Raw genomic sequence first — 23,628 nt, forward strand, 5'->3', positions numbered from 1 at the left:
ATGCATGAAAAAACACTTAGGAAAACACCTGGCAATTAGAAAGCACTCAAAAGAGGAGTCTCTATAATGAATGTATTGCATATTAAAATTTCACTTTAACTCATACTTAATCCTTTTATAAGTTAACTTCATCACTGGTATCTACTGGGAAACCACAGAGCATATAAAATTGCTCCTTAAAATACCATGACAAAGTTCATATTATCCTGGAATTTTGAATTGGAAGAGATCATCTAATTCAATATTTTCTATAGTACAGATGTCTTTTTTATTGCATCCTACCTGCCACTACCTGCCAAATATCCATTTAGGTTTAAGGGATATGGGCATCCAAATGTAGCTACTTCTGTTGCTGAATTTACAACAAATTAATGATAAAAATAACAATAAAACCAATAGTGTGTTCTTAACCATTTGTTCTCGTTATCTTTTGAGGGAAACATAAATGAAGCCTTTCTTTATGGTTATCCCTTAAATATTTGAAGAACAACTATTGGGATTACTTTCAGCCATTTTATACACACACACATATTATTTAAAAAAAATTTTATTTCAAAATCAATCTTATTGCACCATAACAGTGGAATTAGCTGTACATAATAAACTATTTATATATAATATATGTATATTATATATACATATATATATACATATATATATACATATGCATTTTAAGTTATGGGGAATAAAGTTTATTTTGGCAGATAATGTTAAAATTAAAGTTTCATACACTAGTAACATAACTCGACATCCTTAATTTGATATGTGTGAAGCCCTTTCTTGCTTTTCTTTGTTCTTCTAAATCACCATATCCTAAACTACTTCGGAAAACTGACATACTGAAATTTTGCTTTACTGGTTTTGCTTACCCTTTGATTCCAAACAAAACTTTTCATAGGCTTTTTCCATCTCTGGGTCCATCCCATTATGTGTGTGTATGTGTATATGTGTATGTGGCAGGGCGGGGAGAATGAGAGAAAGAGAGAGAGATCATTCTATTCACCCTGTTTTGGATATATTCTAAGTTTGTTAATATTTTACTTAAAATATTGGATATAGAACCAAATGGGCTCTTCTGAATGTACAGAGGGTAGGATCATTGCACATCCCATATATAAATGTTTCACAGCACAGAATCTGAAAATGCCTATTCCTGTATTGTTTTAGAAGCATTATAAAAAATAGTCACTTTTCATTGCAGAAGTGAATCATAAACACTTTCTTACCTAAAAGAATAAAATAATATGGACGTATAGATATCGAACTTGAAAGTTCCTCTTCTGCTAATAACTATTAGCAGTTTAAAACTCAACATTCTTTGCATTTACATGCCCACATACTAAATGTAATCATACATTTTTTTACCTAAAATGGGACTACACCCTATATATTATTCTGCTACTTGTCATTTAACACATAACATCATATCCTAGAGATATTTCCACGTCAGTTTTAAAAGTTTCCTGTGATATCATACATACATGGATGAACTATAATTTATTTACTAGCATAACTGCTAGTGATTATTTAGGTTGTTTTCACTGTTTTGCTATAAGAAACAATATTCAAGGAACATCTTTGTACATGTAACTTTATGTCTATGCACTAATGGATTAGATTTCTCAAAATAGAGTTTCTGGATAAGACATATACATTTAGATATTGCAATTGCATTATACATCTAATAAAGAGTTATTCACACAAATATATGCGTTTACAATCATAGACTCAAACTATAATTTTTAGAAATGAAATGACTTAGGATCTCCAAATTTAATATCTAGGAGATTAATTAACACCCCCTAAGTATTAAGTGTTTATCCCCACATGTTTATAGTGAATGCTTATTTTTCTGATCAATTTTCTCTGGCTTTGATAGTAATATTAGGTTATATATACTATGAACCAGGCTCTGTGCCGAGTGCTTTCCACAAATTGTATCATGTAATAGTCCCCAAGTTGCTATGATATTATTGTTATTGATGTCTCTGTTTCACAGATAGGGAAAACTGATGTTCTAGGAAGCTAACTAAGGAGCTTGCTCAGAGTCACAATTGTGTAAAGTAATAGAGCAAAGACTTACACCTAATTGGTTGGACTTTAGAACCTGTGCTCTGAGCCTTAGACCACAGACGATACTGATACTGGTTTTCTTAGGCAAAGACAATGTGCAAGTGATCCTCGTCATAATTGCTGCACTGTCATTTCTCAGTAGCAGCTGAAAAGTGTGGACTCTGATAGTCACAGAGACTTGGTGTTTAAACTTTGGCATAAAGCAAGTTTTATTCAGCTTGAACTTCCCTTTCTTCACATACGAAACAGAGATGATAGCATCTACCTGCACAGCACTCTAAGGGTTAAATCACACACTGTATGAAGCCCCAGTCTTCGTGTCAGGCTATGGAAATCACTCCAAAAATAAAAGCTCAGAAAGGAAAATGGCCCCTTCTCTGGTAAATAGTATTAATTCTATTGCTTTAAAATAAAATGCCTGGCACATGCTAGGTACCAAATTATTGAATATAAATCGACTATGAATATGTTGAATATGTTATGAAGCAGATAAATAGCTATAGAGACATGAAGGCTCAGAAAAAATATCTTGAAATATTCAACAAAAATTAAAACATGTTCATAAGAAAATTTTTAGCTTTTTCAATAAACCTAAAATAACAACTTAAAATAATTGGTTTTCTTTTTCCCATTTCTCCTCTTTAGATTTCATATCTCTTGATATAACCCTGGATCCTTGTAGTACTTCAGTTTCTAGTTGAATTATGGTAATTTTCTCAGAGGACTTTAATCCATGTGTAAAGATGTATTTTTATTTATTTAATTTTATTTTTTTAACATCTTTATTGGAGTATAATTGCTTTACAATGGTGTGTTAGTTTCTGCTTTATAACAAAGTGAATCAGTTATACATATACATATGTTCCCATATCTGTTCCCTCTTGCGTCTCCCTCCCTCCCACCCTCCCTATCCCACACCTCTAGGTGGTCACAGAGCACCAAGCTGATCTCCCTGTGCTATGTGGCTGCTTCCCACTAGCTAGCTATTTTACGTTTGGTAGTGTATATATGTCCATGCCACTTTCTCACTTTGTCACAGCTTACCCTTCCCCCTCCCCATATCCTCAACTCCATGCTCTAGTAGGTCTGTGTCTTTATTCCCGTCTTACCCCTAGGTACTTCATGACCTTTTTTTTTTTTTCTTAGATTCCATATATATGTGTTAGCCTACGGTATTTGTTTTTCTTTTTCCGACTTACTTCACTCTGTATGACAGACTCTAGGTCCATCCATCTCACTACAAATAACTCAAATTCATTTCTTTTTATGGCTGAGTAATATTCCATTGTATATATGTGTATATATATATATGTATATATGTGCTTTACATATTTATCAGTATGTTAGGTTCATTAATACCTTAAAGTTGTTTTAAAGGATAAATTTTTGGTGCTTGATTTATGTTTATTTTATAACAATCAATCTCTCAACTCCTAAATCCTTGAAATTCTTGATTTACTAATATTTTTTTTCTTCTGGGTGATGTTAAGACTGTTAACAATTAGACAGTCAAAGTTCAATTTCTAAGGAATTTGTTATCCACTTAATTCATTATATTTTAATTAATGTAAGCAGATTAAAACTACATTTTCTTTTTGTATACACAGTGAGCATGAGTGAGTATTATAACCCAATTCTGTTTTATTGCCAGCTAGAGCCATTATCAGGGAGTTTATTGTGGACTTAGCTTTAACAACTAACTCTGTAACAGTAGCTGTTAGGAGTCAAATGATTAAGCAAAAAACAAACAGAATTAAACTCAATTATTCAAAATTTCAGTTATCCAAAATTAGCATATGTTCCACACTATCTTGCCCATTAAAAATGTCTTTTCTCTTCAAGGGTTTAGTCATGCTAAGTAAAGCTCTGCCTCCTTCTCACCAATAAACTCAACTTCTGATGTTGTCATTAAAAGTCTTGCATATTGATTTAGTGCATGGACCTTTTGATTCTTAAAATAAAATCTTAAATATATGGATGTCTGCCTTTGAGATTTTTAGCTTTGGAGTCAGTTAATCCTACCAACATTATGACACCACTAAATGAAAGCTGCTGGAGAGGGGAAAAGGGAGAGGGAGATGTGTGGTTCTCCTAAGGGAGCAGAGGTTATAAAGTTTCATCATCCTAAGCATCACGATCTTGTCTCCAACAAAAAAAAAAAAAAAAAAAAAGGTTTCTTTGCATTACTAAGCACACAGCAACAGCATAAAAGGCACAAAGTAAACTAAATAGGTGCTCCCTCTGAAATCAATTGTCCTTCTAGGTAGTACAGGTTACAATAGCAAACATCTGTATAATCTTTATTATGTGCTAGCCCTTTATATATATTAAATAATTTAATCCTCAAAACAGCTGTGTGAAGTTATTATAATTTTATTATTTTATAGATGAAAAGATTAAGAAATTTTCACAAGATTACAGAGCTTGTAAATAGTGGAGCTAGAATTTGAACCTAAGCAGTTGGCCCTGTTGTCTCTCTGATGTAACTAATTCATCCTCAAATTCCCTTCTTTCTAGAATTTGTATTAATAGCAATCATAAAATATATGATGTTTAAATGAATGTGAAGCTTTCCTAATGGGATATGTACAGAATGAATAACTGACTCATATTACCTCCTAAGATCACTGAGGCTGGTGTTTTGGGTATCCACCCTGGGTGACAATATGGTTACAACATAAACTGATTACCTGAGATTGTCTTTTAAGCTTTTCCAATTCAGTTACAATTACCTCTTTTTAAAAAGAAGGCACAGGTGCTTAATATTTCTTGAATAGACAGATGAACAGCTGAATGGATAAATGAGGCCTGAGTAAGGAACCTAAGTCATAATACATTAATTCTTACTTGCATATCAATATGTAATACTACTACTAACGGTAGCATTTTTGAAATTGCAATTAAAATAAGAAAGTATTTTCTTAAGAAAAAAAAATCATTGAATTCAGATTGGTTACCTTTGAATTCAACATCTCTGGCTTACTGAAATGTTTTTCTAGATCATGAATCAATCAAATGTAAAGTGAAGTTTATCAAAGATCTATGAATTCAACATACTGATTTGCATTTTAGGATGTGACTATATGGAGGGCCTCGATTGATTAGATACCAAAAGTTCATTCTAGTCCCCCAGGTTTTCTGCTAGGGTCACTTTGGCACAAATCAGGACTCTTCACAGCAATTTTGGAACTCAAAGGTCTAGTTCACTTTTTGTTTGTTTGAACCTGCAGCTTGTTTCAAAATGTGGGGATTCAGAATGGCTGACTTTCATTGGCACCTCCCACACTGTTGAAACAGAAAGGCTTGATGTAATTAATTTCCCATCAGGTTCATCTGGTTACCCCATGTAGATGAAGGCTTAATTTAAATTGCATGTTGCCTATTAATTAATTTAAGTTTATAGGATTTCAATTTTTGATTTAAACCTTGTTGCTTCCTTTAGGATGGAGTCCACTTTTAATTCCTTGAGCTTCTCAACTGGCTTCTTCCTTCCTGGTCTTTGGTCTAAAATCATTAATTACTGTAGCAGTGACAAAGTTTTAAAAATTCTTATCTCAATAACTGTGATTCTGGAAATCTGTATGCATTTTAATTAACATATGTACAATCTCGTATGATATCGATATATGTATTTCTTTCACACCAAAAGTTTTATTTTTATATTGAATCTATTATTTTTTCATTTCTGTCACTTTAAAACTAAAAAGAAATTTCTGTATAACAATTTAGAAAGATCCTTTTACATACCTTCAGTTTCCTTCCAAAAACCTTTCATGGCGAATAAAAGTCATTTTTAAAATCTATTCCCCATAAAAATGCTGAGAACAGGTAGATTATATTTCATACTAAATCAATTGAGTTATAAAGAAAACCAATCAAATGGAATTTATAATGGAAATTAAAACTGAATTTACTATTACCCAGCAACAGAAGGATCCATTTCTTCATTTTTGGATCCCATTTCCTCAGAGAACATAATTACTCTTAATTTTTGAAAAGATACCTTTATTAGTTTGAAAGGTTTTCATGTTCATTCGGTATATTAGAAAAGTTTTAAAAAAGAAGAAATACATCAAATAGAAAATGTCTTATTGACCTAATTGAACATCTTCAAATGCCACTGAGGATTTGCTGATGTTTTTTAACAACTGTGTAATAATGTTGCCCTTTAAATGTAACTGGTTAAATTTTCAAAGCTGTGTTCTGGGATTTTGCCATTTGATGTCCATTAATATCAATTGGAATATGTGGCCAAATCCCTGTGTACCACTTTGAAATTTTACTCCTTAGTGTTAATGATAGTCTTCTAACAGTGCAGTTAGAAATAAATTATTTATCTGCTTAGCAAAAATTTCCTTTACTCTCCAGCGTCAACTAAATAAGAAAAAAAAAGAATCCCAATATTTCTTTATTACTTCAAAGTAACATGTGTGTAAAGGAGCCATCAACTTAGCATATATTGAACATATCAGTTATATTATGCCAAGATAGCTGTATGTCTGTCTAAAAGGTTTATTTAAGTTACAACTTCCTTTAAAAATGCTTTCCTCTAACTTTTACTCTTGAATTTCTTTTTAGTATAGCTAAAGGTATGTTTCTATAAATATGTGTGTGTATTCTTTCCATGCATTCTCCTGTCCACTATGTTAGCCTTTTTTATGGTTAAAACATATAGACTAAGAAGAAGTTGCTGATAAATATTTTGAAATAGAAATAGAATCTTGACGTTCAGTTTCTAATTTGCCCTAACTTACTACCTTGTATTTAAATGTCAGTTATGGAATCCTGAAGTGTCAGCATTGAATATTCTTGACTAAGAAACAGTGCTATCTAGAGGAAGATTTTTTAGGTGTGGGAGCGCCAAGTAGACATTTCCACAAACATTTTTGGTGTTGAGTGCTAAAGCATTAGTTTACACGTAAATTCAGTTTCATCTGAAATGAACAGGATAAAAAGAAAACCGCTGATTTTAATGAAAGCTCTTTGTGCTTCCTTAATAGGAGCACCAATGAATACATATTGAGAATGCTGGTAAGGATGCTTGTGGTGGTGGAGGAGATGCCAAAGTATGCACCACATGAGGCTTATTTTACCCTTTGCTTGTTTTGTTGTTTGTAGAGCCCTTATTTGAGGCAATGCCACATTGTTGCACAAAAAGAACTATTTTTACTTCAGAAAATGCCTTTAAAGGACCGTTGACTTATGAGTGTACATCTGAAATATCAAATTATATTACTATGTTACGAGAGCATTAATTTACTCCCAATTGGGTTAACCCTTGAGAGTCTAAGCAGCCTTATACAGTGTAATCATGTAAAAAGCGACCTCAGAGTGTTCTGTCCATCCATACAGCCTTTATTACAATTAGCAAATAATGGGTTGGTAATGTTTGGTTAAATAATGTATACAAACTCAAACGCATACTCTAATTACTGAATTCTAGTAAATTCTCTTTAACTTGATTAAAATGTTCTAATGTATTGAAAATTAGATTAGGCTTACTATGTTTGAGTAAAATCACTATCAGATTTTGGGAAATACATGTAAAATGCAATATGGAATCTGTAAGTTCATCAGCACCTTGCTTGTTTTTGCAGTATCTCTATTCACACCAGCTGCTTTATACTTCGCGGAGACATAACAGAGCTGTATGTCTATTTATGCACTGTATGTGATTGTTTTTCTTTTACAAAATCTGCTATTCCTTGTTCTTTTTAAAACAGATGCTCGAGTGTTCCATACAATCTTTTACACATTACTGTATATCAAATTGTGATATGTATGTATTTTATGTGAGAGTCCTAGAGCTGCTATACCCACTTGCATACCATGCCTGCATGCAATAATAGCATCAAAGTCCTTAAAATAAGTACATATCCATTTACAAATTAACATACTTTGAAACATAGCAATGCTTGTATATTACATACGTATATATCTTAAGTAGAGATAAAATTGAATTTTGTCTAGTACAACACTGCCATCACATGATAGTGATTATAAGGCAGTATGCTCAAGTGGTCAATATACTAACCATTGATCATCCTCATTTTCTGTAGGCACAGCCATCAGACCTATTGCTTTGAGAGCTGTGACCACCATTGCTCGCGCTTTGCCTGGATTTCCCATTTTGGCCACTGGTGGAATTGACTCAGCTGAAAGTGGTCTTCAGTTTCTCCACAGTGGTGCTTCGGTCCTCCAGGTAGTACTTGTGTTTGTCTGTCCCTTCACAAAACTCCATCTAACAAATAAAGTGAAAATTATGTGACAAGTATGTTCTTGTAGGGTCTCTTGAGAAAGAGGCCTTGCGGGATCAAAAGCGTGGCACTCATTAAGTTTCTATTACGGGTTGAGAACAAACCTGAGGTTCATTTCCTGTCCTTTTGAGGGCTTACAAACCCTCTTTTTTTTAACATATTTGTTCACCTGTATGTTTCTAAAATAAATGAGATCATGTTCCAAAATGTATACTGTACTACTGGATAAAAACCAAATATATGAAAAAAAAAAAACCCAAATATATGAGGAACTCTGGGTAAAAGTAAAATCTTGATTGAAAAATAAAAGAAGTCAGGGGCAAGGCCAATACACACAATCTATGCCATATGGTACTGGAGGCATTAACAAATTTGACTGTGAACTTCCTGGTAGCCAAAGCAAAGAAATCACAGCTTTCAAAATATAGAAGTGAATTGGTTGTTTACCTTCTTGTGGTACAAAGCTGAGGGAAAATCATCCATTGTCTTCATAAAGTGATACTTTGAGATGTACATGAGTACATGAGTACATCATGCTCATTTTTTTTTTTTTTTTTTTTTTTTGCGGTACGTGGGCCTCTCACTGTTGTGGCCTCTCCTACTGCGGAGCACAGGCTCCGGACGCGCAGGCTCAGCGGCCATGGCTCACGGGCCCAGCTGCTCTGCGGCATGTGGGATCCTCCCGGACTGGGGCACGAACCCGTGTCCTCTGCATCGGCAGGCGTACTCTCAACCACTGTGCCACCAGGGAAGCCCCATCATACTCTTATTAGCCCTCTACAAATAACTTAGAAATTACTTAATTTTTTTATTATTTATACACTTGCTTTTTATATTATAATGTTGTTCAACATAGATGCAGTACAGTGCCTCAGCACTTTATAGCATAAGTATTTCTCTCAGGGACCAGATATGCAGGTTTGGATGGTCTGACATGACCCAGGTAAAATTTTTCATGTGAGGACTAGACTGTGACCTCTGAGGTAAGTCCCACTTTAATATGGCTGCTTACTACCTAACATTGATGGTAATTGGGGAGCAGAGTGTTTAGCATCACTTATATTCTCTGGCAAGAAAGTGGAGTGCAGTATCTTGTGTTGCCAATTTAACAATCAGAATTAACATCCTGTTATAAAATATAAATTGGAAACAACATATATCAGAATGCTAATGGAGGAGTACTTCTGCTTCCAGGAAGATGGAGTAGGTGTACTTTTCCCTATGCTTCTGAGTAAGTACAATTAAAAACCTTTATATATCTAGAACAAACATAAAGAGATTCTGAAAGGAGGGGAGAAGACAGTCTGGCTAGGAATCTCAGGACCCAAGGCACCACACAGTGGAGAATTTCCTGGGTTTTCTTTTTGCCTCATATATCCCAGACTTGGAGCCAAAGAAGCCAGCCACCCAGAAACAACAGGTGCAGACAAAAAACCCCTACTCTTTCTAGCCAGAGAACCAGGAAAAGACAGCCTAGCAAGACAGAAAATTTTTGACCGTAACTGCTCTTCTCTAGCCAAACACCACAGCTTAAAAACTGCAGCGCCACACCTGTCCACACAAGCAAAGGACAAGCATGGGTCTCTTACTTCCAGCCTCAGGAGGCTGTAACAAGGCACCCAGCATCGCTCCTGGGCAATAATGAGCTCCCATATGTGGGAGGCATGGACTTCCACCCCATTGACCGTAATGAGGTGTCCCTTCTCCTCCCCCCCGGGGCCTTGTCAGAGGAAGTCTAATGGAGAGTCAGGATTTTTTTTTTTTTTTTTGGCCGGTACGCGGGCCTCTCACTGCTGTGGCCTCTCCCGTTGCGGAGCACAGGCTCCGGACGCACAGGCTCAGCGGCCATGGCTCACGGGCCCAGCCGTTCTGCGGCATGTGGGATCTTCCCGGACTGGGGCACGAACCCGTGTCCCCTGCATCGGCAGGCGGACTCTCAACCACTGCACCACCAGTGAAGCCCGAGAGTCAGGATTTTTATCACCACCCAGCAGTAACAAGGCCACTCTGTCCCCGCCCCGTCACAGCCCCCTGGTGTCAGATGAGGCCTAGAGGGGAGCCAGAACTCCTATCTTCTCTTGGCAGTAACAAGGAGTTATGTCCCTCAGGTGTCAAAGGAGGACAAGTAGGGCATCTGGACAGTAATGAGGCAGCATCCTTGCCCTCCTCTACCAGAATGGTATCCAAAAATGCCAGCTAAAACAAAAGGTTTAAATAAGATGAAGAGTCCCTTAGCATAATACCCAAAATGTCAATGTTTTAATTGAAAATCACTCATCATTCCAAGACCCAGGAAGACCTCAAGCTGAATGATAAAAGACAATTAATAGATGCCAATACCAAGATAGCAGTAACAGAGATTTAGAATGATCTGATGAAGATTTTTAAAGCAGACATCATAAAGTTGCTCTAAGAAGCAATTACAAACAGGCTTGAAGCAAATGGAAAATATGGAAAGTCTCAAAAAAGACATAGTTATAAAGAACCAAATGGAAATTTCAGTACTGAAAAATATAATAACAAATACAAAACTCAGTTGATGGGCTCAACAAGAGAATGGGGAGGACAAAGAAATAATCAGTGAACTGGAAGATAGAGCAGTAGAAATTAACCAATCTGAAAAACAGGGAGAAAAAAGACAGAAAGGAAAACAATGAACAAAGTCTCAGGGAACTGTGGGAGTGTAACAAAAGTTGTAATATTCATGTTATCAGAGTGCCAGAGGAGAGGTCACAGAAGGAGGGGATGAAAAAGAAATAATGTCTGAAAACTTCCCAAGTTTTGTAAGAGACATAAATAAACCTACAAGATTCAAGAAGCTGAATGCATCTCAAACATGAGAGATCCAAAGAAACCCATACCAAAACACATCATTATCAAACTTCTGAAAACTAAAGACAAAAGGCCCTTGAAAGCAAGAAAAAAATGACATCTTACCTATGAGGAGCAAACAGTTATGACAATAGATTTCTCATCATCAGAAACCATCAAGTCCAGAAAGTGAGACAAAATTTTCCAACTGTTGAAAGAAAAGAACTATCAACCCATAATCCTATTTCCTTCAAAAAGGAAAGATAAAACAAGACATTCTTAACTCAAGAAATACTAAGAATTTATTTCCAGGAAGCATAACTAAAAGAATGACTGAAGGAATTTCCTTAAGAAGAAGAGAAATGGTAAAAGAAGGGACTTGGCATCAGAAATGAAGGGAGAATACAGAGCAGTATCTTCAAGAAGAATCTGGAAGATAATGGATGTCTAGGCTTGAATATCACCTGAATTTGTTTTCATGAACATGGAGGAATACATGAACTCAAGTATAAAAATGCATTATGAGTGGGTTCCAGAAAGAACTCCTGCTCATTTCCAGACATGTAAGCTTGGGCGAGTCACACATGAGGGGTGGTAATTGTTGACTGTCTACCGTGTGCTGATTCTAGCTACTGCTAGATACAGTATTTCCATGCCTACCTGAGAGTGAAATCATTTTATACTTCTTTGACATCATCTTAGGCTTGGAGGATGAAAGTAGTGTAGCCAAAGTCACATGACTAGCGCTAAAGCCAGAACTAAAACCTTGAGTTTCTCGACTGCAAAGCCAATGCTCTTCCAACTGCTCATACCGCCTGTCCCCCTCCCAGAACCTCTAAGGTGGAGTAGCAGTAATAGGCAGATCTTCCCCATCTACTCAAAGCTTACATGTTCGGGCTACAAGTTAATTCTTAGAGTAAGGATTCAAAGAAGAGAAGAAATGTGGGAACATAGAAAAATAAATAACATGATATGTTCCAAACACAGATGTGCACTCAGTTTATGGACACATATAAATATGTGGAGTACTTTGTGTCTTCATAAAAACGTGTGGTAAAATAATCGCTCAAATTGCAGTTTCTGCTTAGGCTCATCTTGGATCAAGAAGCAGAGACTCACTCAAACCACTTGAAGAAAATGAAGCCTATTGTATTCTATATGTGAATGGAGATGGGAACTGCAAGAACCAATGGGGCAGTTCTGGGCAGAGACCTTTTCCATCTCTTTTGTGAGCCATGTGATTTGTCCCTCAAAGGAATCTGTAGCTCTGTTCAATCCTTTGTCTTCAGGACTTACTCCTTGTTCCTGCCTCCTCTGAACTTCTGCCTAGCACATGCTCATCATGGACCCATTCGACATGGTGGTCTTTCAGCTCCACCTTCTACATGAAATACCTCACCAGCTTAGTATCTGTTGGCTCAGATTTTCAAAAGAGGAAATCTGTTTGGCTCAATGTATCTTTTCATGCCAGGCCTCATCCTAGAACACCGGTCATCTGATGTATTGACCAGGGTATAGGAAAAACACATTAAATATTTGTTGAATGTATTTTTTAAATGAGTATGCTCGAGTTGTCATTTTTTTATCTTTTTTTTTTTTTTTTTTTGCGGTACGCGGGCCTCTCACTGTTGTGGCCTCTCCCATTACGGAGCAACAGGCTCCGGACGCGCAGGCTCAGCGGCCATGGCTCACGGGCGCAGCTGCTCCACGGCATGTGGGATCTTCCCAGACCGGGGCATGAACCCGTGTCCCCTGCATCGGCAGACGGACTCTCAACCACTGCGCCACCAGGGAAGCCCAAGCCCGTCATTTTTTTAAACCAGATTATGAAGAGGGGATGAGAAGGTCAACATGGTATTAAAAAGTGGCTGCCAAAGCACTGCCCCTTCAGCTCTGGCTAGGAATGGCCCAGAAACTTCCCAGCCATGTAAAATATTGACTCCCAATTGATGTTGTTAAAAAGGTAAATTTCCACACATAGGCTTTTACTGATATAAAATTACAGATTATGTATCAATTATGTGTCATTAGCTTTAGTCACGTTTTAATTCAGCCGGAAAATATTTTTAAACCAATTTTAGCTAAAGTTTGAACTAAAATCAGTATTAAGATATATTCAGGACAGTTATGAGTGGGAAAATCCCTGAATATACAATTTTGGCTTGGCATTTGAATGGGGTGGAGAATGTATAATATTTCTATCTCTCTTCCATTGTAACTGAATTTTACCCTGTTCCACTCCCTAGTCCTGGGTTAATCTAACCTTTCATTTTCTGTACTTCTGGGATGCTGAATATTATTAGAGAAATTCAGGTAACTTTGCCAATTGAATTTACTCCAAATTCACAGTGTTTAATGTCAGCTGGGCCTTGGTGTGCTGGTAAGCATGTTTTTATTCATCTTCTAAAAAAAATTTCCCATCAAATTCCCTCTGGCAGTTGGTTCAAATCTTTTTTGTACACCTCAAGGCCCTAAATCCCTCCATCATCACCTTCCCATTTCTCTGTTGCCATTTGTTCACTGACTCTTAACTGCCCACCTCATTCCCCTTCTCTGATTCTATAATATTTCCCTTGAAGAGCTCATCCACTTATATAACTTAAGGTGGAATACTATCAAATCTAGCTTTCTGTTTCTACTCAGATGTAAAGTATGTACTGACAAGATGCATTTTTTTACAAGACATAATCAGACAGATGATATGTATTTAAGTAGTGTGATGGTGCTGATATACTGGAGTTTAGAAAGAGAATTAATAAACAGAAATAGTGATATAAATTAAACATCTTGATTCTGATTTTCTTGATGCACATAAATAAACTATGTAGTTAGGCGAGTGCACTACTGAATAAGGATTTATTCTCAAAGTAGCAATTTCAAATTCAATTTTTAAGTGAATTTAATAACCATGACCTTCTATGTGACTTTAGAAAAAGTATTGACATTTCACAAATGGAAAGCTAAAATTTTTTTCATAAGTTTGATAAGTGTGATAGAACATTCTTTTCTTGTTGATCAGTTTGCATCACAGAGAAGCATTCATTCATTTATTCATTCAGTAAATATTTATTGAGAATCTACATGCCTAGCACTATTCTAGGAATTTGGAATACATACTTCTGTGAGTAGAACAGACAAAAGTCCATCACCTCATGGGGCTTACATTCTAGTGAGGACAAAGATATAATATAATAAACATGAAACATAAGTATATTATCCGGTATGTAAGATGATATGTGCTGTGAAAAAGTGGTCTCATTGCAAAGGTAATATTTGTATAAAAAACTGAAGGCGAGGAATCAGGGAAATTTTTATTGAATTAAAATACTTAGGTTATAGCATCACTTGCTTAAATTTTTGCTAATTGAGAGTTTAACTGAAATATAAAAATCACAAAATACTTTAGACCACCTTGCAGTTTAAAAATGGAAAATGCCTTTTAGGTTTCAGGCTGCAATTTTTTTTTTTTTTTTTTTTTTTTTTGCGGTACGCGGGCCTCTCACTGCTGTGGCCTCTCCCATTGCGGAGCACAGGCTCCGGACGTGCAGGCTCAGCAGCCATGGCTTATGGGCCCAGCCGCTCCGCGGCATGTGGGATCTTCCCGGACCGGGGCACGAACCCGCGTCCCCTGCATCGGCAGGCGGACTCTCAACCACTGTGCCACCAGGGAAGCCCTAGGCTGCATTTTAATGGGCAATTTTTTGCTTTTTGAAGTCTTCTTACAATTTTTAGGAATGTACCATTTCTCATTGGCACTGTTTATTTCTATTACCTTATTCTACAACTTGCTTTGCTGAGGATTTTAACATTTCAGTGGTAAAGCATCCAATAACCCTACCTTAAAAATGCTTCAGTTAATGTTTTATATAAAAACTAAGGAGTTAGCTAGACAATAATTTGAGTATTCCAGATCATTTCCCTGGAACAACTTTGGAGTAAAAATGACTATTACAACAGAACCACATGCAACACTTTGGCCAAGAAATAAGGTTCAAAACTAATTATGGGTGTGTATTCTTGGGTAGCTGCTCTTATTACTTTGTCAGTCAACCCAACTAACTTCTAATTTATTTAAGTGAACCCCAGTGTCTTTGAAATCTTATTTTTCATCTTTTTTGATAGGCTCTCATTAGTTAGAATATGCAAGTTAGATCTATAAAAATTCTAAGTGAAAATTATTATTAAATTTAAGATACCGGGCTTCCCTGGTGGCGCAGTGGTTTGGAGTCCGCCTGCCGATGCAGGGGACACGGGATCGTGCCCCGGTCTGGGGGGGATCCCACGTGCCGCTGGGCGGCTGGGCCCGTGAGCCATGGCCGGTGAGCCTGTGAGTCTAGAGCCTGCGCGTCCAGAGCCTGCGCATCCGGAGCCTGTGCTCCGGAATGGGAGAGACCACAACAAAGAGAGGCCCGCGTTACCGAACACTGAAATTTATAAATACCTATTTGTTAAATTACATTCTCAAGCTCTTCATAAACTCTTGAGGTCTTAAATCTTTTGAAAGGCTACTCTGAAAAAAGGAAGTTTGCTTCTGCCTGCCAATTAGTTATTCAGGAAAAGCATAGTAAATAAACAACTTGAATAATTTCCCTTTAAAACAGTTTGAAAAGATTAATAAATTAACACTGGCTTTTTTTTTAAACTTGTAGTTTAAGTTGTTTGTCCCAGATCTAGCCTTCAGAATGAATTCTATATCCCCTTCATCTGATTTAAGTACTAGTCTACAATTTCTGTTAATAAAAACTATTTAGGGATTTCTATTGCAACCAAAACCCAGACGGAGTCAGTTGCTTTTAGTAATAGGTTTCATCACAAAATGTTCACTCTCCTCTATTGTATATAGATAGAGGATATAAGTACTATGCTACCTTTTTTTTCCACTGAATTACTTTGGGTTTCTATAATTTAATTTAATGATATTGCCACTACAATTCAATCTTTTAAGGACTTTGATTCAGGACATCAGAAATTATAGGAAGTTCATTCATGTACAATTATGACCTGTGCCTTCATTGAGATTGTATGGGTGGGTTTTTTTATTCCATTTCTTTTGTATGGGTTTCACTGAAGTTAATAGAAAATCCTGAAATACAGGAGAAAGAGGGAGTATAGTGGGCATTTGCTGTGAGTCATGGTCATGTGACAGACACTCACTAGAGTTATATAACCAAATCAATTTTTGACAATAATTAGCTGCTCTGATGGAGCTAGTTCAAGCTAAATGGAATTTTTTAATGTGATCAAGAGATGTATTATTTTATTGAAACTAGAGAAAAAGAGGTAATTGAAGCAGCACGATGACACTGTTTCCACATGAGTGCAGATGCATTATGGACATTCTCTTTTGGTCATAATGCACAGGAAGACGGCAGTGCTTCAACTATATAGATGGGGTCTTTAGGTGGTAAAAATTTTGCGTACTATATTTTAAATTCTTATTGGGTAAGCGGAAAATATATTTATTCAATTATTTCTTATTTTTTATTTAATCATCATTAATCATCATCATTAAAGTCAGGCTATGATACATGAAGGAAGAATAGTTGATACCATTCAAAGTTATTTTAAATGGCATCAGAATTATTTCACATAGCTAGTTAAAATAGACACATTTTTCTTTCCACTATGCAGTTTCTTGTTTCCTAGCTTTAATGAGTGTTTCATGTACAGTGTTAAGAACAATATGCAAGTAGTTATTTTAAAAAATAGAAACCCTATATTTGTAGAATAATATATAGGAAAAAAGTAGTATCCATTCAGTGAAATTCAAATTACTGTGTCAGTTATTGCATTATTTTAAATTACTTTAATGGATGGTGTCTTTAATGGAAGAGGTTTTAATTTTTGGAAAGTATCTTGATTGCGGTGCAACAATGTTGCTTATAAGCAAACAGAGGAAATTAAATGGAAACCTGCTAGGCTTTTGAATGATTACACATTCGCCACTTGATAGAAAGATTAATATCTAGATTCAAAAGAAATTAATTGAAATTAAATCTAATCTTTTTGAATGACAGTTTTACTATAAGAAAAAGTAACTCTACCACACAATGTCTATTTTATGTGAGAAAATAACCATGAGTTAGCTAAGATGTTTGCAATTAGCCATATGAAATTTCTGATCTTGTATAAACTTCCTTGGCTAAATTTTTTCCTGACTCTGGCCAGATCCTTTATATTGTCTTTTCCTTTTTGCATTGTATGCAGAGCTATGGTTAATTACTAGTTTCACTTCTTCATCAAAGAATCTTCATATGTCTGACCAAAGTTTTAAACTACTATTTACCTTTTTATTCTTCAGTTAAAAAAAAAATCCTAGTTGTTTAGATATTCTTATTTCACATATTATTTTCCAAACATTGTGTTTTCTCTGTTGGTTTTCTCTGAATCTTTCCAATTTATCAATTTATCATTTGAAATGAATTGTGATTTAACATAACTAATTTTTTAATAATCATTCCATAACTTATCCACCCAAATGACTATTAGAAATAGTCACTTGGGAGCTAATGTATTTTCAATACCATCAGTAATTACTCTTCATACTTTGAGAATGGATCTCATTTCCTGTAAAGAAAGCTAAAGAGAGCCAAGCCAAGTGAACAACGTTGGTTGTTGAACTGAGTTAGGTATACAAAGTCATGCGTCTCCTTTTCTGTCAGTCCATAAACTGACTTTAATAAGCTGTTCAAAAAAATGTGTAACAAAATTATTCTGAGCAGTGCCAACATCCACCAACATTATTTTGAAAAACCCAAACTAATTTAGATGTGTATAATTGTGTATTTGTTTAAAAATCCACCTCAATATTTTAGAGACTCGTTTTGGTACTAAGTTAGGGTTCAGAATTCAGACTGAATAGAGAGTTATTAGAAAATGCTAGGCCATAGCAAATATATTGTAAAGAATATTAATGATGAATTACCATCTGTTTTTCAAAAAGTCCTCTCTAGTTATTAATTCATTTGGCTCTTACAAAGCTCAGGGCATATCAATAAGCATTTTTAACCCATTTTGTAGATTTGCAAATTTGTAATTACCTTAACTTTGTTTCACCAGTTGGCTAACCGGTGTGATTAGAAACCATGTTTCCTGATTTCTATCCCATGATTTGTCTCTGCGTCTCCTACCGTCCATGTTATTGTGCTCAAGAAATTGTTCTAGAAAATGAAAAAGAAATTCATCATCATTCACAAACACGTGAATGCATGCTCTGTCCTTGACTTATTAACTGATGATTCATTCTCAACTCTTGAACTACACCTGTGTATCATTTGTTTATCCCAGTCTTATAATTTTCCAGGTGAACTGCTTACTCCTTCTTAAATAATTTATCCCTGAATTCTTCAGTTTCCAAAATTACTTTAAATTCTAATAAATTTTCTCATGTGCTGAGTAAAGGAAATCATGAAATTTCTAGAAAGCTGACTAACTTAGGGCTCCTGAGTTCTGTTTGGGGAAAACGTAGAAATCCAGTTAATCAATTTTTAAGTAACGTGAAATAGGGAGGCAGAGTAAGTTCCAATGTAGCTTCAGGAAAAGCAAGAGACACATATGTGACTCATACCGTATAAGAAGATAAAGCTGGTTGTTGATAAATATAAAGACACATCCTTGGGTGCAAAAACTTAATTATACATCTAAAATAGAGGTAACTATGGCAAAGAGAAGATTTTGTAGAAAAGCTGTGGAGGGATTTAATTCACAATAAGGTCAACAAAAATAGCATATTGATGTAGCTTCCCAGTAAATGTTGATGTGATCTTAGTTGTATTTGAGATATGATATTTAGTAAAAGGGAAATGATGTCCTCAGTGAACTCACATCAGATGACATCTTCATTTATCACGTGGTGGGTGCCCACTATGTGCCAGGCATAGTTCTAGCCCCAAGGGTACAAGGATGTTTTCAGACAACTGAGAATGCTTTTAGGAACTTTGCATGCTAGAAGCCCCCTCAAAGGAGTGATACGATAATCGAGCCCAGATTCGGATGAGTAAAAAAAGAAGTCAGCCATGCAGAGGTCTGGGAGAAAAGTGTCCTCCTGGCACAAGGAAGAGCAAGATCATAAATACAAAGGCCTGGCGCACAAGGGTGAGAGCAGTCTTGTCTTGTTTCAGGACAGAAAGACACAGCGGAGATGAGGATGATAGGAGATGAAGGGGCAGTCACAGGCAGAGGTGGCTCCTGTGGGGTACTGTACGCCACGATAAAAATTTTAGATGTTATTCTCTGTTTAATGGGAAGCTATTAAAGAGTGACAAGGTCTTTACATTTTCACAGTCTGACACCATACCCCTTCGCTCTCTCCACAAATCCAGGAGCAAATAAATGCTCAGTGGGTCCTTTCTACTTTGAACTTCCAGAGCACATGGTTCACTTTTAATTTATGGTTTTTATCCTTTGTGATTCAACTCTCCTCTCTTCTAGGGCTGCAGCCAGCCTCCCTCATCCTTGCCTTGCAAATATTTTTTTACTGTTTCCAAGGATGATGGTCTCCAAAAATGTGTTTTTATCAACACAAATCCATCACTTCTAGAAAAAAACATATCTCCCAGTACATGTTCTGTTAATGGTAGAACATCATCATCAATTTTCTATACAACAAAAGTGTTATTAGATATGAATCTAAAAATCAGACTAACACAAATCCCTCTCCGGAATCATTCAGTTCTATCACATGCTTAATATATTTGAATTTTTTTCCCCAAGAGTTCAGATCAGAATAGATTGTTTGTGCCATTCTAAGTATTTCTTTTACAAGAAAAAATGAAAGTACAGACCACAAAGATTCTAAATATTTCTCTTACAAGAAAAAATGAAAATACAGACAACAAAAAGAAATTTCACAGTTGGTTTCTCATAAGTACCTACCTCCCTAGGAGTTCCCAGGCCTGACATTCAATTTTGTACTCTACTATTTTGCTTTGTATGTGCTATCCCAATTCTTTATCACTTTTCTTCTCTTTTCTTTCATTTCTTGTTTTTTTTTTTTTTTGGTCACGGTAACCTGGATTTATTTACATTAGAACATTCCAAAAGACATTTTACTCTGTGAATTAAAATAAATCCTGCAATTTTGCAATATGTGTGTTTAACAAATTATTTTTACTTAGAGCATACTACAGAGTTAATTTTCTCTTGTGTGAGAGAAGAAATAAGTATGAAGAAGAAAATGCCTTTGTGCACTACAAATAATTGTCATACAAATATGAATTTTCACCTGTCCTGTTTATTAAAAATATTGTTTTGGGTATAACATGCAGTATTTAAAATATGAATACCTAGCTCATTTCTTACGGAGTAGCCTTGAAAACGTCTTATTTCTAACCATCTTCAAAGATTACAAATGTGAAGATTTGTTTATTCACTTTCTGATCTTAATACAGGATGTGTCTAAGGTAGAGGAAGAAGGAGGACGACTCTGTTAGGCAGTAACTGCACTACAGGACACCTAGGGCTCTGCACCAAAGATATAACTGAGCTCTGAGAGCTTCCTTAGGGAGGTTAGTGGGATCTCTTCTTAGTGTGGTAAAATTGAAGCTGAACAGTTCTGCCGTATACCTCTATATCATTGTCTAATATGTAGTGTTTTGTTTCGTTTATCTTGCCAACCAGTGTCTCAAGTTCCTTGCTCTTAATGCATTCAGTTAAGAAAGCCTGTTGTTGGTCCCTAGTGTTTTTCAGAAACCTTTGTTTATTCTAGTCTTGAAGATTCTTGACAGTATTTGTGTGCCTCTGTTATGCATCCAGATCTGGTTGTATTGCCATGTATATTACAGTAGTTAAGAGAAGGAGATTTGAAGTTCTACAATTCTTTGCTCAACTCCTGGACTCACCATTTTATAACTAAATAAATTTAAGCTAATTATTTAACCTCTGTAAACCTTGGTTGATTCATCTGTATAATAGAAGTTATAGTATCTACCTTATTGGGTTGCTGTGAGAAATATTTAATATGTTAAAGGAAGTATCACGATTCAGAGTCCCAGTACGTCTAGTGCCTCCCTCCTGATCCAGCCTCTCTGATCCTGCCAACCTCTTGCCATCCAGCGATGCCTGGCACATCAGGGAGGCTCCAGCACCCTGGTCCAGCTCTCAGATTGGTTGGAAAATGCATATCAACTCTGATTGTGTTGGTCTCTCATTATAAACTCCTAGAAGAAAGAGTACCAAGATCATGTAATTTTAGTCATGTAATTGACATTTATTAGAGGTTTTCTTGCTACAGATGACAGTGACTTACTGAGGATTAAAGAATAAGCAAATAATTTGGATGCACATTTATTTTCATAGTATTGATTAGGACTCATGCAAATAGTGATTATGAAAGAAATTACAGTAACATATCAAAGTCCTTATAGGCCTAAAACATTCTTCAAAGACTTTTCTTAGAAATCACAACTATGTCTCCCATTCAGAAGTTTTAAAAAAATCAGTGATAAGTTTAAGGTGTATGAGAAGTACAGGAAATTTCTGTCAGGAAATTTCAGTCTCCAGTTCAAGTGACTCCTAATTCACAATTCAGAAACCAGGCTTAGGCCAGATGACCTTTGTATAAACTAGGAGCATGATCAAATTCAGCATTGAAATTTGTGATCAGCTCCACTCAGTAGAAGAATTTTTATCAATTGAGTTTGCCACAAACAAGAGGAAATCTGGATTTTGTCAGAAGTATTCTGTGTATAAATATTTACTGGATTTTTTCATCTTCCTCTCACATTTACACTCCTTAAAACAATGTATCTGATAGAAACAGTTTACTTATATGTTAAAAGTTTGCTCAAGGAAGGGAAATCACATCATCAATGCTCCCAAGCAAAATGCTTTTAAGGGAAAGTTTTGAATATTTTATTGCAGACTATTCAACAAATTGTAATTTCAGATAGAGGACCAAATGGATTTCTGTTTTATCTAAGTTAAAAAAAATCATTCAGAAGCTTGGCTCTCTAGAAGTATGTATCTGTGCATCATGTACGTGTTTTATGGCATCAAAGTTACAGTTCAGTAGATTTCCAAAAGCCTTTTGAGACAGAGACATGAATTTTTACAGATTCTAATTACAAGTTAGAAGTCATCTCGCTGTTGGAAGTTAAAAATGGAGACAATTAGAGAAAATTCCAGTTGAAAGAAAAATGCGTTTTGGAGAAAGCAATAAAAGCACAAAAAAATAGGAAAGTAAAATCACTTCTCAGTAGTTCTTCTGTGATTCAATTGTAGATCAATAGTGTGTAGTTAATGCATTACCAGGAGAGCATTAATTTGCAATTATGGCAGGTGATCTGATCCTCTGTGTTCTGTCCATTGACCCAGATGACCTTTTGTTGAAAGAGATTCTGTGGTTATTATTTTAAATAGAGCAAGAGAAAGGCAAAACGAAAGTATAGGTCACTCTCAGCTGTAAGTATCTTACACAACACAAATAGGAACCTTTATAGTACAGCCCCAATAGTCGTATAAGTATAATGAGCCTGAGCGTGGGCATGTCTGTCTGTGTGCAGGATGGATGTAATATGCACCGTATGATGGTGGGTAAAAATGATGCAAGGTGAAACTACAAATGCCCTGAATTAAGCATAAAATAAAAGTCTGTTTTATTACAGGTGTCTGTAATAAACCTCTACGCAGGAAGATATGAGAAACTTTGGTGCAACCAAGTGTGTGTTTTAGGATGCTTCCTTTTGAACGTGTGAGCTAAGTAGCCTGGGAGGTAGAGAGTCTGATGCCCCAAGCACGCATTCTTGAAAGCAAGTGGATCTCAGCTGTTTAGCGACCACATTCTAATCATAAAAGTGTGGCAAGGACCCAAGTGGCCTTGTCCAGAGTCGGCTACACAGGCAATGATAGCCTCAGAATTGCCAGCTAAGCACAGGGGACCTCAGTCTTCTGAGGTCTTACTGATGTATGTTTCAACACAAATGAAAATGCATCAAACTGCTTAGAGTGAAATCCTAGCTCTACTGTTCATTAGCTATATGACCTTGGCTTTAATAGGTGTGTGAACTTTTTATACTTCAGTTTTGTTATCTGTAAAGTGGGGATAATAGTAATACCTACTTCGTAGGATGGATGTGAGGATTAAACATTATCACATGTAAAGCACTTCAAATAGTACCTGCAAAAAAGTACCCCACAGATGTTAGATAGGAAGGTTCATCATCATCATCCCCCACTAGCATTTTTATACATTCACAAAGAATTTTAAAACAAAATTTACAGCCCTCTATTCTAGCTTTTGGCTAGCATGTAGCTAGTCTTAGCTCAGGTGGAATGAAAAGGAGCCTGAGGGAAAGGTCAAGTGCTATTGTTTTGTTGGAAAGTAAAATCTAGGATAGTTAGAGTAAAAGAAACTAGAAATGAGACAGAGGAAGATGCGATTTGAATACAAGTTAATGCGTTACTGAGTTGGCCACTGCTTCACAAGACGCAAAGAGAAGCTATAGTCAGTTGGCCACATGGACTGCCTCCAGACAGACTAGATAAACAG

General features: G+C 35.9%; 1 protein-coding gene across 2 annotated transcripts in view; it reads left to right on the top strand.

Moving 5' to 3' along the window:
* The window catches only part of DPYD (dihydropyrimidine dehydrogenase), an 815,412-nt gene that overhangs the window by 652,916 nt on the left and 138,868 nt on the right, over positions 1-23,628 (top strand). For both annotated transcript variants that reach the window (XM_082655551.1, XM_082655550.1), the window contains exon 19: positions 8,133-8,275. In XM_082655551.1, coding sequence (XP_082511677.1) covers positions 8,133-8,275 — 143 coding nt within the window. The remainder of the gene's footprint in view (positions 1-8,132; positions 8,276-23,628) is intronic.

Source organism: Grampus griseus, assembly GCF_964374135.1.
Source record: "Grampus griseus genome assembly, chromosome: 1".
Classification (NCBI taxonomy): domain Eukaryota; kingdom Metazoa; phylum Chordata; class Mammalia; order Artiodactyla; family Delphinidae; genus Grampus; species Grampus griseus.